Source organism: Zea mays, chromosome 9, assembly GCF_902167145.1.
Source record: "Zea mays cultivar B73 chromosome 9, Zm-B73-REFERENCE-NAM-5.0, whole genome shotgun sequence".
NCBI lineage: Eukaryota > Viridiplantae > Streptophyta > Magnoliopsida > Poales > Poaceae > Zea > Zea mays.
In genome coordinates, this window is record NC_050104.1 from 135,904,613 (window position 1) to 135,922,221 (window position 17,609).

Consider the following 17,609-nt stretch of genomic DNA (forward strand, 5'->3'; position numbering starts at 1 on the left):
ATCGGTAGGTCATGTAACCAATGACATCGTGAGTATTTTTTGTGCAACTTCATGAGGATATATGCAAATAGTGTTTTTGAATCACTATTTGAAGAGCTTCAAAAATTTCATGAAACTGACCTATAGTTTCATTTTTTGAAGTTAGAGCTCGTGGAGCTGGACTTGTTTGGATAGAAGAAGTTGAAATAGACTTGAAATTCTTGTGGTGGAGCTCTCTCAAACAGGGCCTTAGTTCACAATAAAAAATTGGCTCATTTATCCAGGGTGAACGAGCATGTAATGGGCCTGTTTGGTTTGGTTTTTTCTGACCAGTTTTTCTGAGAATCTGGTTGTGGAAAGAATATGGTTGTGGGAAGAATCATAGTATCGTGAGGATTACGTGTGAAGTAAGATGAAGTGGTCCATAGGATTTAGAATCTATAGAGGGATGGATTCCTACTATTGTGATAAATCGATCGATTCTACGTTCATGTTAATTTTGAATGTTTTTTATCAATATAATTTTTATAGAAGCGGACTAAAAAGCCGGTGTATTTAGCAATGCACAGTAAATTTTGGTGGTCAGAAACTAAAAAAAAGCTAAAACAAACCTGAAATTTTAGTGTAAGAGCTTGAACCCCTTATTAGTTCCGCGGACAGCCTTGGGCCGAGGGCGAGCCGGCAACTGGCGTTTTGCCTTGAAATTAGGACCAATGGCAAAAACGATCTAGAAAAACGAAAACCCTGGGCCGCAAGTGCTCAGCCCAAATACAACGTCGCCCCAGGCCAGCCCACACCCCCTCACCCATCAAACAGGACGCTCAAACAAATCGATGCCAACCCCGATGTCGCGGATTCTTGGATCAAACAATTCGAGCATCGAGTCCCGAGCATCAACCCTGCTCTGCCCGCGGCCCCGGTGTCTTCTCTCGCTCAGCACGCCGGCCACACCTCCCGACTCCCGTGGCTGGGGGAGACCAGGGCCACGCCCCGGCGCCGGCGTGTCGCGCGGTGTCGGTCGGCGCAGGGCTGACGTGGGGACGCACTCGATCGGCAGACCGTCGTCCAGGCACAGGCAGGCGCGCGATTGGAGTCCGCCACGGAGGGAGAAAGCGTCGGCAGTCATGCCCCTCCCGTCCCGCGTCTACCGGCACCGGCGGCTGTTCAGTCAGGAATCAGTCACTAGCCGCCTGATTGGATGCCTGTATTCGGACGCGCAGGCTCGGATGGTCCTGGCTGACCTGATACGGTATTTTTCTGCGTACGAGTGGATGCAATCAAATGACTATAAAATGACTTATTTTGCATCCGCTCATGCAGCCTGCGTCTTCCTTGTGCAGGCAACCAAACAGGAGCTTAGACAAAGTCAACGCATACGGTGGTCCAAGATGAGACGGTGCGGGTAACCAAACATACGGTAGGCGTGCGACCCTGCTTGTGTGGTGCGTGCGTCTCAAATTGTCCGATAGGCAGCCAGCCACACTGTCAGCGTCCAACCCCGGCCCAGCCCACACTCGACAGCTTCGGGCGTTCATGCGCTCGTGAGCCGGCCCAGTCAAGAGAGTCCACCACTCACATCCCAAAAGACAGGCTTATGGGAGGAGGGGGACTCTCCCTTTTAAGCTGCCCACGGCCCCCTTAGCTAGCCGATGTGGGACTAAAGCCGGGGCGCTGACTACCAGCCCCTGACATCCCACTCCCCTTGGGAAGCCCCCCAAGGCAGGCATGGGCCAAACCGGGCTCTGATACCATATGTCAGCGTTCAACCCCCGGTCCAGCCCACACTCGACAGCTTCGGGCGTTCATGCGCTCGTGGGCCGGCCCAGCCAAGAGAGCCCACCACTCACATCCCAAAAGACAGGCTTATGGGAGGAGGGGGACTCTCCCTTTTAAGCTGCCCACGGCCCCCTTGGCTAGCCGATGTGGGACTAAAGCCGGGGCGCTGACTACCAGCCCCTGACATCCCACTCCCCTTGGGAAGCCCCCAAGGCAGACATGGGCCAAACCGGGCTCTGATACCAGATGTCAGCGTTCAACCCCCGGTCCAGCCCACACTCGACAGCTTCGGGCGTTCATGCGCTCGTGGGCCGGCCCAGCCAAAAGAGCCCACCACTCACATCCCAAAAGCGAGGCTAATGGGAGGAGGGGGACTCTCCCTTTTAAGCTGCCCACGGCCCCCTTGGTTAGCCGATGTGGGACTAAAGCCGGGGCGCTGACTACCAGCCCCTGACATCCCACCCCCTTGGGAAGTCCCCCAAGGCAGGTATGGGCCAAACCGGGCTCCGATACCAGATGTCAGCGTCCAACCCCCGGCCCAGCCCACACTCGACAGCTTCAGGCGTTTATGCGCTCATGGGCCGGCCCAGCCAAGAGAGCCCACCACTCACATCCCAAAAGTTTGAGTGTACTGTGTGTACAGACTACAGTGTGTACAGACTACAGTGTGCTGACACACACCCACCATAGGGATCAACAGAAATGGATGAGTGTACTGTGTGTACAGACTACAGAGCAGACGAAAACCTGAACAAGAGTAAGTATCACTTGAAGCAAATTTAACCTCTTAACGCATGGGGAAGGAGACTTCCATATATTTCTCCATCCCAAACACCACGTGGATGTCAATAAGGCATAGGGTCGGGTTCCTATGAATTTCTTTCAAAAATCGTCCTGTCCGGAGGAGAGCAGGAGAGAGAGAGAGAGAGAAAGCACAGCGTGTGTCAATTGTCAACTGATGTAAGTAGCTCATGTCCTTGCCAAGAAGAAACTGCGGGCTAAACGAGCTAGCAATAGCTAGGCCCAGCGGATTAGAAAGCAGGTAGGCCATCGCCTCGTGACGGCCCGTGCAAGCGCAATGATATATATATATATATTTTTCTGCTTGTTAAACCCTGTGCAGGTGGTGCCGGTGCCGCGCCCAATTACTTATCCTAAACAGCGAGTGAGATATTTGTCATGGAAAAAGCCACCACCGGCAGAGACAAATGGGGAGGAGGTCAAATCCTGATATCGTTATCATCGTGGTTAAATCGGCTTTTCGCCTAACACACACTCATTGAGAAAAAGAGGCTTCAGGGGAGCAAGAGCAAGCGGCAAAGCATAGCAACGACGAAATCCGAAGAGGAGCAAAGAGCAAAATAATGGTGCTGATCCGTCTGTTTTTTGGTTGGTTTAGGTCTCCTGATCAGTCCTGACAGACTAACTCACGAGAACAACGACAGTATTGTTTCTCAGCGAATCCATCTGTGACATTTTTGTTATCAGCTGCGATCTCGGTCTTCTCCAACATCAACACAGCTATTACGCCCACCAACTGCAAAAGCTGTGGCTGCGCCGGACTCGCAAATAAAGCAGTCGTCGTCAGTGCTCGCACCATGATGTATAGCGTCAATGGCTGCAGGTTGCGTACGGGCCTCAAGCACCGGGAGTGGATGGACTCAAGGTGGCGGCCCAGTTCCGCCCATGATGCGATGCACCACGCACTGTACAGGTATGGCGATGGCGCGCCGCCGTTGACGTGGCGACACGCAGAGCTCTGCATGCCATGCGTGCTGGCGCTGTAGGCTCGTGGCCGCCGCCAAGTTTGTGCAGGCCACAAGGTTTGAACGGGGCGGGGCGTTGATTTTCCGAGAATCTAGCTGTGGGGAGAATCTGACTATGTAGAGAATCTGAGTATCACTAGAATTACGTGCGAAGGAAGATAAAGTTGTCCATAGGACTCAAAATCTATAAAGTGACGGATTACTACTATTGCGACGATTCAACCGATTATATGTTTATGTCGATTCTAAATGGTTTTTACCCAAACAAATTTTATAGAAGCTGGCTGAAAAATTGAGTGTTTGGCAGTCCGAAACAGCTTTTGGTGGCCAAAAGCTGCGAAAAGCCGAAACAAACTGAGGCAATAACGAGTACAACGCCGCCATCTTTTTTATCGAGATCGTTGGATTCAACGCCGCCATGCACGCATCCAACTATTATGACCGGGCTAATAACGCATGACTCACTTCATATATTTTTTATAACTTCAGTATAAATATTTATACTTTTAGATAAAATTATTTTGCCCAATTCGTCTTTTTATTTATTTTTTGTGTGTCAATTATGATATATGTGCTACTTGAGGTCCAATAGATTATCCATACACATTTTTTTTGTTGATAATTCCGCTGTTGCCATCACTCGCGTGCGTGTGCGTTCTTGCTTGTGAAGCTCCGACAAACGAGCGTTGCGTGATAAGTGCGCCTTCGCGCGCTCGTTCTTTACAGATGGCGGGTGGTGATCACTAGCTATCAAACTTGGGAGAGTATTTTGTTTTGGAAGCGAGTGTTTGTCGTTCTGATCTCCTAGAACGAAAACCAGTTTCACTTAAACACGTAATCATTAAATCAAATGGTTCCTGGTCGTTAATTATCCTGTTAGACCTGCGGGTTGCGTCGTATGGATCAGTTAAAGGCACTATGATATAGGATGCAGGGCCTGACCTGACAATTTAGGAAATATCAGCAACTCTTCTATATAAATATAGTTTTATTATTTAAATATATACATATTTTTATATCAGTAAAAATTAACGTGATATTTAAAAATGTATCAAATTAATATCTTAAAAGTTTCTTCTATCATTTCTTGATACGAAGTCATAAACGATGGTGTTGATATCAACATCAACCAACAATTATTTTTAATATATTGTTGGGGACCATAATTAGGGTTACCCTTAAGGCTCCTAATTCTCAGTTGTTAACCCATCAGCATAAAGCTGCAAAGGCCTGATGGGTGCGATTAAGTCAGGGATCAGTCCATTCGAGGGACTCGATCACGCCTCGTCCGAGCCTAGCCTCGGACAAGTGCAGCCGACCCCGGAGGATTTCCGTCTCGCCCGAGGCCCCCCTCCAGCGGCGAATATATTTCCGGCTCGCCCGAGGCCCTGTCTTCGCCAAGAAGCAACTCTGACCAAATCGCCGCACCGACCGACCAAATCGCAGGAGCATTTAATGCAAAGGTGGCCTGACACCTTTATCCTGACGCGCGCCCCCCAGCCGGCAGAGCCGAAGTGACCGCCGTCACTTCGCCGCTCCACTAACCGGCCTGACAGAAGGACAGCGCCGCCCGCGCCACTCCGACTGCGGTGCCACTTGACAGAGTGAGACTGACAGGCAGTCAGGCCCGGCCGCAGGCACCATAGGAAGCTCCGCTTCGCCCGACCCAGGGCTCGGACTCGGGCTAAGTCCCGGAAGACGACGGTCTCCGCTCCGCCCGACCCAGGGCTCGGACTCGGGCTAAGTCCCGGAAGACGGCGGTCTCCGCTCCGCCCGACCCAGGGCTCGGACTCGGGCTAAGTCCCGGAAGACGGCGAACTCCGCTCCGCCCAACCCAGGGCTCGGACTCGGGCTAAGTCCCGGAAGACGGTGAACTCCGCTCCGCCCGACCCAGGGCTCGGACACGGGCTCAGCCCCGGAAGACGACGAACTCCGCTCCGCCCGACCCAGGGCTCGGACTCAGCCCCAGAAGATGACGAACTCCGCTTCGCCCGACCCCAGGGCTCGTAGTACGCCCTGGCCTCAGCCGACGGTCTCCACCTCGCCCGGCCCAGGGGCTCGGACTCGACCTCGGCCACGGAAGGCAGACTCGACCTCGGCTTTGGAGGAGCTTTCACATCGCCCAACCTAGGGCGCAGACCAGCCACGTCAACAGGAGGCGCCATCATCACCCTACCCCGAGCTGACTCGGGCCACGGGAAACAAGACCGGCGTCCCATCTGCCTCGCTCCGCCAGATAGGCAATGATGGCGCCCCGCGTACTCTGTGACGACGGCGGCTCTCAGCCCCCTTACGGAAGCAAGAGGACGTCAGCAAGGACTCAACAGCTCCGACAGCTGCCCCTCCGCCAGGCTCCAGCACTCCTCCGACGGCCACAACATCACACCAGCTGGGTGCCAAAATCTCTCCGGCTGCCACGACGGCATGTACTTAGGGCGCTAGCTCTCCTCCGCTAGACACGTAGCACTCTGCTATACCCCCCATTGTACACCTGGATCCTCTCCTTACGCCTATAAAAGGAAGGACCAGGGCCCTCTTAGAGAAGGTTGGCCGCGCGGGGACGAGGACAAGACAGGCGCTCGCTTGAAGCCGCTTGCTCCCTCTCCCGCGTGGACGCTTGTAACCCCCTACTGCAAGCGCACCCGACCTGGGCGCGGGACGAACACGAAAGCCGCGGGATTTCCACCTCTCTCACGCCGGTCTCCGGCCGCCTCGCCTCCCCCCTTCGCGCTTGCCCTCACGCTCGACCCATCTGGGCTGGGGCACGCGGCGACATTCACTCGTCGGCTCAGGGACCCCCCCGGTCTCGGAACGCCGACAGTTGGCGCGCCAGGTAGGGGCCTGCTGCGTGTTGACGAACAGCTTCCCGTCAAGCTCCACATGGGCAGTCTCCAGCGACCTCTCCAACCCGGGACGGTGCTCCGTTTTGAGAGTCTTGAGTTCATGTCCCTCGACGGCAGCTACGACATGATACTCATTCCACCGCCGGGCGACAGCGGCAATGGCGGCCGACAGTCCGCCCGCCGCCGGCGGAATCGACGACGTCTTCCCCGCGTGGTGGAAGAACAACCTTCGAGATCATCCCGCCCTCTTCCCCGCCGACGGAGGGGAAGGCGGGGAAACCAAGGCCAAGCGGGAGGCAGCATCTCGTCGGCTGTCGAGCGAGTCGACGGCGCCGGCACCCCAACGGGGGGCGCACCGGGCATCGACCTCGCGCTTGAGACGAAGGCGAGCGCCGTCTCCCCGCGATACGCCAACTCCGAGCAAACGGACGACGCCAGCACGCTCGCGGAAGGCTTGCTGGGTGTCACCCTCGTACCTGAGACGACGGTGCAGTCAGTCCCCGACGTGACTTTATCGCCGCTCGTCGACCAAGAGGTACCGACCGATTCCCATCCCACGTCATTTGGATTCAGCCTCAACCCGCCTAGCGACTTCGCTTTGGCGGGTGTTCTCGTAGAGGCGAGTCCAAACCCTCTGGGGTTTCGTATGCGGTCACCTTGGGACCGGCTGACGGACGTCTCGACCTACGGGCCCTCTGGGTCCGAGGAAGACGACGAGCCCAGCTTCTGTTGGGATTTCTCTGGACTTGGCAACCCCAGTGCCATGCGGGACTTCATGACCGCATGCGACTACTGCCTTTCCGACTGTTCCGACGGTAGCCGTAGCCTCGGCGTCGAGGACTGCGGCCCAAGCCGTGAATGTTTCCACGTCGATCTAGGGGGTCCCACCGAAGGCAACCATCTTGGCATGCCGGAGGATGGTGATCTCCCTAGGCCGGTGTCTCGCGTTGACATCCCACGGGAGCTAGCTGTGGTCCCCGTTCAGGCGGGGGGCCATGACCCACAACTCGAGCAAATCCGCGGGGTGCAGGCCAGGCTCGACGAGGGAGCAGGAGCGCTTGAGCCGATCCGCCGGGACGTCGGGCAGGCATGGGCGGCCCAACCTCCGACCGGAGAAATACGTCATCTACCCCAGGGCTTCCAGCACCGCGTCGCCGACGACGTCAGGGTCAGGCCGCCACCCGCATCCAGTGGGGTCGGCCAGAACCTGGCTGCAGCAGCAATGCTCCTCCGCGCGATGCCGGAGCCATCAACCACCGAGGGGCGGCGAATCCAGGGAGAGCTCAAGAATCTCCTGGAAGGTGCCACGGTCCGACGGGCCGAGAGCTCTGCCTCCCGAAGGCAGGGGTACCCCTCGGAACCTCATGCCGCGACTTCCCGATTCATGCGGGAAGCCTCGGTCTACACCGGGCGCACGCGCAACACCGCGCCTGCGGCCCCGGGTCGCCTCGGCAACGAGCACCATCACCGCGATCGTCGGGCCCACCTCGACGAGAGGGTGCACCGAGGCTACCACCCTAGGCGTGGGGGACGCTACGACAGCGGGGAGGATCGGAGTCCCTCGCCCGAACCACCCGGTCCGTAGGCCTTCAGCCGGGCCATCCGACGGGCGCCGTTCCGGACCCGGTTCCGACCCTCGACTACTATCACAAAGTACTCGGGGGAGACGAGACCGGAACTGTGGCTCGCGGACTACCGTCTGGCCTGCCAGCTGGGTGGAACGGACGATGACAACCTCATCATCCGCAACCTCCCCCTATTTCTATTCGACACCGCTCGCGCCTGGTTGGAGCACCTGCCTCCGGGGCAGATCTCCAACTGGGACGACCTAGTCCAAGCTTTCGCCGGCAATTTCCAGGGCACGTACGTGCGCCCCGGGAATTCCTGGGACCTTCGAAGCTGCCGACAGCAGCCGGGAGAGTCTCTCCGGGACTACATCCGGCGATTCTCGAAGCAACGCACCGAGCTGCCCAACATCACCGACTCGGATGTCATCGGCGCGTTCCTCGCTGGCACCACCTGCCGCGACCTGGTGAGCAAGCTGGGTCGCAAGACCCCCACCAGGGCGAGCGAGCTGATGAACATCGCCACCAAGTTCGCCTCCGGCCAGGAGGCGGTCGAGGCTATCTTCCGAAAGGATAAGCAGCCCCAGGGCCGCCCATCGGAAGATGCCCCCGAGGCGTCAACTCAGCGCGGCGCCAAGAAGAAGGGCAAGAAGAAGTCGCAAGCGAAACGTGACGCCGCCGACGCGGACCTTGTCGCCACCGCCGAGTACAAGAACCCTCGAAAACCCCCCGGAGGTGCCAACCTCTTCGACAAGATGCTCAAGGAGCCGTGCCCCTATCACCAGGGGCCCGTCAAGCACACCCTTGAGGAGTGCGTCATGCTTCGGCGCCACTTCCATAGGGCCGGGCCACCCGCGGAGGGTGGCAGGGCCCGCGACGACGACAAGAAGGAAGATCACCAGGCAGGAGAGTTCCCCGAGGTCCGCGACTGCTTCATGATCTACGGTGGGCAAGCGGCGAATGCCTCGGCTCGGCACCGCAAGCAAGAGCGCCGGGAGGTCTGCTCGGTGAAGGTGGCGGCGCCAGTCTATCTAGACTGGTCCGACAAGTCCATCACTTTCGACCGAGCCGACCACCCCGACCATGTGCCGAGCCCGGGGAAATACCCGCTCGTCGTCGACCCCATCATCGGCGACATCAGGCTCACCAAAGTCCTCATGGACGGAGGCAGCAGCCTCAACATCATCTACGCCGAGACCCTCGGGCTCCTGCGTGTCAACCTGTCCTCCGTCCGAGCAGGCGCTACGCCCTTCCATGGGATCATTCCCGGGAAGCGCGTCCAGCCCCTCGGACAACTCGACCTTCCCGTCTGCTTCGGAACACCCTCCAACTTCCGAAGGGAGACCCTGACGTTCGAGGTGGTCGGGTTCTGAGGAACCTACCACGCGGTGCTGGGAAGACCATGCTACACGAAGTTCATGGTCGTCCCCAACTACACCTACCTGAAGCTCAAGATGTCGGGCCCCAACGGGGTCATCACCGTCGGCCCCACATACAAACACGCGTTCGAATGCGACGTGGAGTGCGTGGAGTACGCCGAGGCCCTCGCCGAGTCCGAGGCCCTCATCGCCGACCTGGAGAGCCTCTCTAAGGAGGTGCCAGACGTGAAGCGACATGCCGGCAACCTTGAGCCAGCAGAGACGGTTAAGTCCGTCCCCCTTGACCTCAGCGGCGACGCCTCCAAGCAGATCCGGATCGTCTCCGGGCTCGAACCCAAATAGGAAGCAGTGCTCGTCGACTTTCTCCGCGCGAACACCGACGTCTTTGCGTGGAGTCCCTCGGACATGCCCGGCATATCGAGGGATGTCGCCGAGCACTCGCTGGACATCCGAGCCGGAGCCCGACCCGTCAAGCAGCCTCTGCGCCGATTCGACGAGGAGAAGCGCAGAGCCATAGGCGAGGAGATCCACAAGCTAATGGCGACAGGGTTCATCAAAGAGGTATTCCATCCCGAATGGCTTGCCAACCCTGTGCTTGTGAGAAAGAAAGGGGGGAAATGGCGGATGTGTGTAGACTACACAAGTCTAAACAAGGCATGTCCGAAGGTTCCCTACCCTCTGCCTCGCATCGATCAAATCGTGGATTCCACTGCTGGGTGCGAAACCCTGTCTTTCCTCGATGCCTACTCAGGGTATCACCAAATCAGGATGAAAGAGTCCGACCAGCTCGCGACTTCTTTCATCACACCCTTCGGCATGTACTGCTATGTCACCATGCCGTTCGCTTGAGGAATGCGGGCGCGACGTACCAGCGGTGCATGAACCATGTGTTCGGCGAACACATTGGCCGCACGGTCGAGGCCTACGTCGATGACATCATAGTCAAGACGAGGAAAGCCTCCGACCTCCTTTCCGACCTTGAAGTGACATTCCGATGTCTCAAGGGGAAAGGCGTCAAGCTCAATCCCGAGAAGCGTGTCTTCGGGGTGCCCCGAGGCATGCTCTTGGGGTTCATCGTCTCCGAGCGGGGCATCGAAGCCAACCCGGAGAAGATCGCAGCCATCACCAGCATGGGGCCCATCAAGGACTTGAAAGGCGTACAGAGGGTCATGGGATGTCTCGCGGCTCTGAGCCGCTTCATCTCACGCCTCGGCGAAAGAGGTCTACCTCTGTACCGCCTCTTAAGGAAGACTGAGTGCTTCACTTGGACCCCTGAGGCCGAGGAAGCCCTCGGGAACCTGAAGGCGCTCCTCACGAAGGCGCATATCTTGGTGCCTCCGGCTGCCGGAGAAGCCCTCTTGGTCTACGTCGTCGCGACCACTCAGGTGGTTAGCGCCGCGATTGTGGTCGAGAGGCAAGAAGAGGGGCATGCATTGCCCGTTCAGAGGCCAGTCTACTTCGTCAGCGAGGTACTGTCCGAAACCAAGATCCGCTACCCACAAGTTCAGAAGCTGCTGTACGCGGTGATCCTAACGCGGCGGAAGCTGCGACACTACTTCGAGTCTCATCCGGTAACTGTGGTGTCGTCCTTCCCCCTGGGGGAGATCATCCAGTGCCGGGAGGCCTCGGGTAGGATTGCAAAGTGGGCGGTGGAAATCATGGGCGAGACGATCTCGTTCGCTCCTCGGAAGGCCATCAAGTCCCAGGTCTTGGCGGACTTCGTGGCTGAATGGGTTGACACTCAGCTACCGACAGCTCCGATCCACCCGGAGCTCTGGATCATGTTCTTCGATGGGTCGCTGATGAAGACAGGAGCCGGCGCAGGCCTACTCTTCATCTCGCCCCTCGGGAAGCACATACGCTATGTGCTACGCCTCCATTTCCCGGCATCCAACAATGTGGCTGAGTACGAAGCTCTGGTCAACGGATTGCGGATCGCCATCGAGCTAGGGGTCCGACGCCTCGACGCTCGCGGTGACTCGCAGCTCGTCATCGACCAAGTCACGAAGAACTCCCACTGTCGCGACCCGAAAATGGAGGCCTACTGCGATGAGGTTCGGCGCCTAGAAGACAAGTTCTACGGGCTCGAGCTCAACCACATCGCTCGGCGCTACAACGAGACTGCGGACGAGCTGGCTAAAATAGCCTCGGGGCGAACAACGGTTCCCCCGGACGTCTTCTCCCGGGATCTGCATCAACCCTCCATCAAGATCGACGACACGCCTGAGCCTGAGGCACCCTCGGCGCAGCCCGAGGCACCCTCGGCGCAGCCCGAGGCACCCTCGGCGCAGCCCGAGGCACCCTCGGTTCAGCCTGAGGTACCCTCGGCCCCCGAGGGTGAGACGCTGCACGTCGAGGGGGGGCAAAGCGGGGTCACGCCTGATCAAAACTGGCAGACCCCGTACCTGCAATATCTCCACCGAGGAGAGCTACCCCTCGACTGAGCCGAGGCTCGGCGGGTGGCGCGGCGCGCCAAGTCGTTCGTCTTGCTGGGTGATGAGAAGGAGATCTACCACCGCAGCCCCTCTGGCATCCTCCAGCGATGCATCTCCATCGCCGAAGGCCAGGAACTCCTGCGAGAAATACACTCGGGGGCTTGCGGCCATCACGCGGCGCCTCGAGCCCTGGTCGGGAATGCTTTCCGACAAGGCTTCTATTGGCCGACGGCGGTGGCCAACGCCACTAGAATTGTCCGCACCTGCGAAGGGTGTCAATTCTACGCAAGGCAGACCCACCTGCCCGCTCAGGCTCTGCAGACGATACCCATCACCTAGCCTTTTGCTGTGTGGGGTCTGGATCTCGTCGGCCCCTTGCAGAAGGCACCCGGGGGCTACACGCACCTGCTAGTCGCCATCGACAAATTCTCCAAGTGGATCGAGGTCCGACCCCTGAATAGCATCAGGTCCGAGCAGGCGGTGGCGTTCTTCACCAACATCATCCATCGTTTCGGGGTCCCGAACTCCATCATCACCGACAACGGCACCCAATTCACCGGCAGAAAGTTCCTGGACTTCTGCGAGGATCACCACATCCGGGTGGACTGGGCCGCCGTAGCTCACCCCATGTCAAATGGGCAAGTAGAGCGTGCCAACGACATGATTCTACAAGGGCTCAAGCCTCGGATCTACAACGACCTCAACAAGTTCGGCAAGCGATGGATGAAGGAACTCCCCTCGGTAGTCTGGAGTCTGAGGACAACGCCGAGCCGGGCCACGGGCTTCACGCCGTTCTTCCTAGTCTACGGGGTCGAGGCCGTCTTGCCCACAGACCTGGAGTACGGCTCCCCGAGGACAAGGGCCTACACCGACCAAAGCAACCAAGCTAGTCGAGAAGACTCGCTGGACCAGCTGGAAGAGGCTCGGGATAGGGCCTTACTACACTCGGCGCGGTACCAGCAGTCCCTGCGACGCTACCACGCCCGAGGGGTCCGGTCCCGAGACCTCCAGGTGGGCAACCTGGTGCTTCGGCTGCGACAAGACGCCCGAGGGCGGCACAAGCTCACGCCCCCCTGGGAGGGGCCGTTCGTCATCGCTCAAGTTCTGAAGCCCGGAACATACAAGCTGGCCAACAGTCAAGGCGAGGTCTACGACAACGCTTGGAACATCCAACAGCTACGTCACTTCTACCCTTAAGATGCTTTCAAGTTGTTCATATACCTCGCTCCCACGCAAAGTTTAGTCATCAAGGAAGGGTCGGCCTCGCCTCGGCAAAGCCCGACCCTCCCTCGGGGGCTAAAAGGGGGGAACCCCCTCTGCGTCGAAATTTTCCTCGAAAAAAGATCTTTTCTGCCAGAATATCTTTCGTGCTTTTTGACTACTTCGAAAGTGGATCCTGAAAACGACGGAGTACACGTAAGCAGCCAAGGCTGACTGAGCCGAGGGACTCCTACGCCTCCGGGATACGGATACCTCACTCATCACCTTCTGCGATAAGTAACTCACGTTCGGATAAGTGATTCCGTGGACTGAACAAGTCTTCACGTTCGGAAGCTCTTCTGCCGAAGCAATTCTTCGAGCCTTCTCGACTGCGTCGGTGACAGAGCCCCATGGACGGGTAAGAGTGCGCGTAAGCGGCAAGGCCGACCGAGCCGAGGGACTCCTACGCCTCCGGGATACGGATACCTCACTCATCACCTTCCGCGAGAAGCAACTCTCGCTCGCACAAACATTTCTGTTACTGACAAAAAGTCCAGATACTCGAAACAAGAGGAAAAGAGACGCAGCTTTACAACACGGCGAGGGTGTGTTTTGGTCTCGGCGGTCGCAGGAAACACACGCTACAAGACAATCCGATCCTGCAGGCTCGGGTCTTGACGCTGGAAGGGAGCAGCAGCACCCTCGGCATCGACAACACCTTCGGCGAGGTCCGACCTAGCCTCGGACGGCGACGCGGTCCGAAGATCTCCACTCTGAAGGACGACGTCATCGCCACGCCCGGGCCATCGCTGCCAGGGTCTTCTTCGGGAATCCGGCCCGAGCAGGCGGCTCGGCCGGTCACCCCGGGGCCTCGGCCAGCTGTCCTCCAAGGACATCAGCCCGACCCGAGGCCTCGGCTGGTCAATTCCGGCGTCGGTCCAGCTAACGGACGACCCGGCCAGGCTCCGGCCAACCAGGTTTTCTTTTCGAGCCAACTCTGCCTCTGTTCATGATGACACCTAGGACTGGGCAAAAAACCCGTTACCCGTTACCCGAACCCGGAATACCCGAACCCGAACCCGTAATGCCGGGTACCCGAAATTTGTTTGGGAAATTCGGGTACTAACTTGTGAAACCCGAAATTATTCTGGATAATTCGGGTAGCACCTACCGGTACCCGAACAACCCATACCCGAAATTTACAACGGCTGCCCGCAGCCCACTGTTCACAACCACACGAAACACAACGGCTGTCAACGGCCCAGGCCCACCTAGGCAAAGATGCAAACCCTAGCGGCTAGCGCTGCGCACACAGCCGCACACCGCACAGGCACTGGCACTAGCGCACAACGGCGCCACGCGCGACATCCCCAGGGCCCAGGCCTAGCACTGCCAAGGGAAGAAGACACCAGCTCCCTTGCAAATGGCGATTCCGTGTGTTCAAGCGGGACGATGCCTGCTTCAAGGCAACGTCGTCTAGCGAAGGAAATTGCCTCGTCCAATACCTCCTCTCCATGCTTCCTCAGTGACGTTCATGCAGTCACGTTCCATCTCATCTCCACTCCACTTCTCCGCCGGCGCCGCGACATCTCCATGCGGCAGCCAAGCAAGCCTCCAACGTCCAGGTCCAGCCGAGCCAGGCAGCCAGGCCACAGCCGTACCCGTACAACGGTACAGGGCTCGCATCACAGGGATCCCGGGACGCCACGCCATCCTGCTCCTGCCATCCAGGTTACTTCGGGAGTACCCGATACCCGAACCCGAAGTATCGGGTACCCGAACTGTCGGGTACTATAATACCCACTGTAAATTCGGGTAACACTTTCTAAAACCTGAAATTTTAATTACCCGGATTACCCGACCCGAAATTTTCGGGTAACCCGAACGCCCAGGCCTAATGACACCGCTACCCCTGGCCTCGGCTCATCGGAGAGCGGCCGAGGGGTTCCTTTAACTAAGCTAGAGAAGCCTCGGACAACAAGGCCGACCGAGCCGAGGGACTCCTGCGCCTCCGGGATACAGATACCTCACTCGTCACCTTTACACGGGGCGACTCACGCTTGGTGAAGCGGTTCAGACAACCAACAGGCGAGTCTTAGTGCTCGAAAATGAGGAAAAAACACGGCTCCGTGCCAAAATTACATACATGTTCAGGCCTCGACAGCCACAATGAACAAAAACACTGGCATTCAAAGTGCCATTACAAATGGAACTCCGGTTCCACCTCTGCAGGTACGAACAACCCCGCTCGATGGGGGGCTGTGGAGCAACAAAAGACCGACGAACGGCGCGCCGTCGCCCGCTCCAGCAGCGGCGACGACGACGACTTCTGCTCCGGGGGGCCGAACAGCGGCAGCGATGACCTCAGGGCGGATGCTGCTGCCAGGAGGCCCCCGCCCATGCCCAAACTCATGAGGCAAGGATGGGCAGAAGGCCGTAGAGTTGGAGGTCGGTCCGTGGGCGGCCCTGGCTATCTCGTCGGCGGAAGAACCTCTTCCAGCTGCCGTGGCAGACGCCGGCGCCGGGAGCGGCTCCGGAGCCACTCGCGTCCGAGAGCCAGGCACGCGGCAGCTGCCGGTGCCACGGACAACAACCGCCCTTCCCCCCGATCACTGAGGGAAGGAGCGGGCCGCCGCCCACGCAGGGGCCGGCCCCAACTCGGCACACTCCCCTCCCCAGCCCTGGTGATGAAAATCCTTGAGGCTGAGGGAGGGGCAGAGGCCGCAGCCCGGCTCGCTTTCCCCCACCATCAAACTGGAGGTCACCGTCTTGGGTGACCACCGGCGGAGGGGTGCAACTGGGCTGCATGATGAAAATCCTTGAAGCCGAACGATGGCTGAAAGGTACCAACTCCCACGGAGTTGCGTTCCTCCAACGACGAGGCGGAAAGATGGCGGGTATCCCCCATCCGGGGGCTTGGAAGGTGGAAAGACACAATGCATAAGGGAGCGTGAAGACATGGTCGCCTTCTAAGGGGGTCACCCTCCTTTTAAAGGCGACTCTCCTTACTTGCGTCCCCAGCCGTCGCGAGCTGAGTCTTCTCCAACACGTTCCAAGGCCCTCCTCCTACGACACGGGGGCTGGGTCCCATGCGTCATGCAAGCCGACTCAGAGCAGAAGAAGCCGAACCGCCGTGCGTGGTGTGTGCAACCGCCCAGCGGTTACAAGTGACTCTCCACTTTTGCCCAGACCAGCGGGCGAAAGGGCGGGCAGCCATGCAGGCGGCATGCAACTGCGCCAAGTGGGCGCACTTCTCCGACTCCCAACACGCCCGGCATGGAGGCCCAGGCCCACGCATCATGCAACCGGCGCGCCGAATGCTTCGTGCATGCAACTGCACTGCCACTTGCGCCAACACCGCGCCTCCTCGACTGCGGAACCAATGTCGCGACTCGAGGCGACCCAGCGCACGACCCAGCAGCGCCAGCCTGGCGCGACGGTCAATGCGGCCAAAAATGGGCCGGCAGTAATGATGGTGGTAGGCGGGCAGGAGCAGCGGTCACGTCGTCAGCCAAGCTCACGTCCCCTCCGGGAGCAGCGAGAGAACCCTCTCTCACGGCATGAAGACAATGCGCACGTGTTCCGTTCCTCGAACGGCTCGCGCACGTGCAACGGCCGCCCCGCCAACCACTCGCCCCATCGCATTAACTCCGCGGCGGGACAGGCGGCGCCTCTGGCAGGAGAAGCGAGCGACGCTTCGCCTTCGCCATAATGACCGCGTCAGAAAAGGTACGCCGCGTCGTTCGATTTCACATCCTTTTCCTTTTTTCCTCTTTCTCTCTCTTGCAACAGGGACCGGGAAAGGGGGATACCCCGAAAAGGATCCTTCCCCGTGAAGGAACCAGGCTCCGAGCCTCCCTACTGATCAGAGGTTCGAAGGCTGGCCCCTCGAAAGGGTTCGACAGCCGCCTTAGATCACGTGGGCCCTACACCCACTACTGGTCAGAGGTTCGAAGGCCGGCCCCTCGGAAGGGTTCAACGACCGCCTCAGGCTACTCGGGCTCCGCGCCCACTACTGATCAGGGGTTCGAAGGCTGGCCCCCGAAGGGTTCACAGCCGCCTCAGACACAGAGCGAGGGATGACCATGGGTACATTCGATACATAACCGAGGCTCGGGCTGCACTCCCATGGTACCCTAGGACATTTCCGAGACCAGCGGGAACGATCTTGTAACGGAATCCCATCAGAGGGAGGCATCGAGCCCTCGGACCCCGTCGCCAGGGGACTGGGTCCGGCAGATCACCCGCAGGTACTTTTGGGCGTGCCTCTGGGCCCCTAGCCGACCCCTAACGAATGGGGCACGGACGTCCACTCGGATTACCCGCCTACAGCTCACCGGAAACACCATGTTCGGCGCCCATCGAGGGCAACATGGCGCTTTCCCCCCCCTCCTTGCGGAAAGGCGACGCAGGGGCGTATGTAAAAAAGTCGAGTCTGTCCCTGATCACCCTCTCGCCCTGTGCAGAGGCTCGAGGGCTGCTCTCGCAAACCTGGCTCCGGCCGAACCGTTGACAGCGTCAACATACCAGCCCGAGAACTTGGGACCCGACCGTACACCCGGGCTACGGCCAGCTCGCATGAGGGAACGATCAGACCAGCCGAAGCATTACGCGAGGCATTAAGACCTCGAAGGAGTGAAACCACTCCTCCGAGGCCTCGGGGGCT

The 17,609-nt window shown here is 58.7% G+C and overlaps 1 protein-coding gene across 1 annotated transcript; it reads left to right on the top strand.

Annotated features, from left to right (window-relative positions):
- Positions 1-823: 823 nt before the first annotated feature.
- On the top strand, positions 824-3,750 carry LOC103639147 (uncharacterized). Its single transcript, XM_008661940.3, has 2 exons — positions 824-1,228; positions 1,320-3,750. The coding sequence occupies exons 1-2, from the start codon at positions 825-827 to the stop codon at positions 1,369-1,371; spliced, it is 456 nt and encodes a 151-aa protein (XP_008660162.2). The 5' UTR covers position 824; the 3' UTR covers positions 1,372-3,750.
- Positions 3,751-17,609: the final 13,859 nt, after the last annotated feature.

Excerpts from the sequence above, each read along its gene's own strand:
- LOC103639147 (XM_008661940.3), top strand. The coding sequence starts at position 825 with ATGTCGCGGATTCTTGGATCAAACAATTCGAGCATCGAGTCCCGAGCA. Across the intron at positions 1,229-1,319 it reads GTCCTGGCTGACCTGATACG|GCAACCAAACAGGAGCTTAG; the intron begins GTATTTTTCTGC and ends TTCCTTGTGCAG.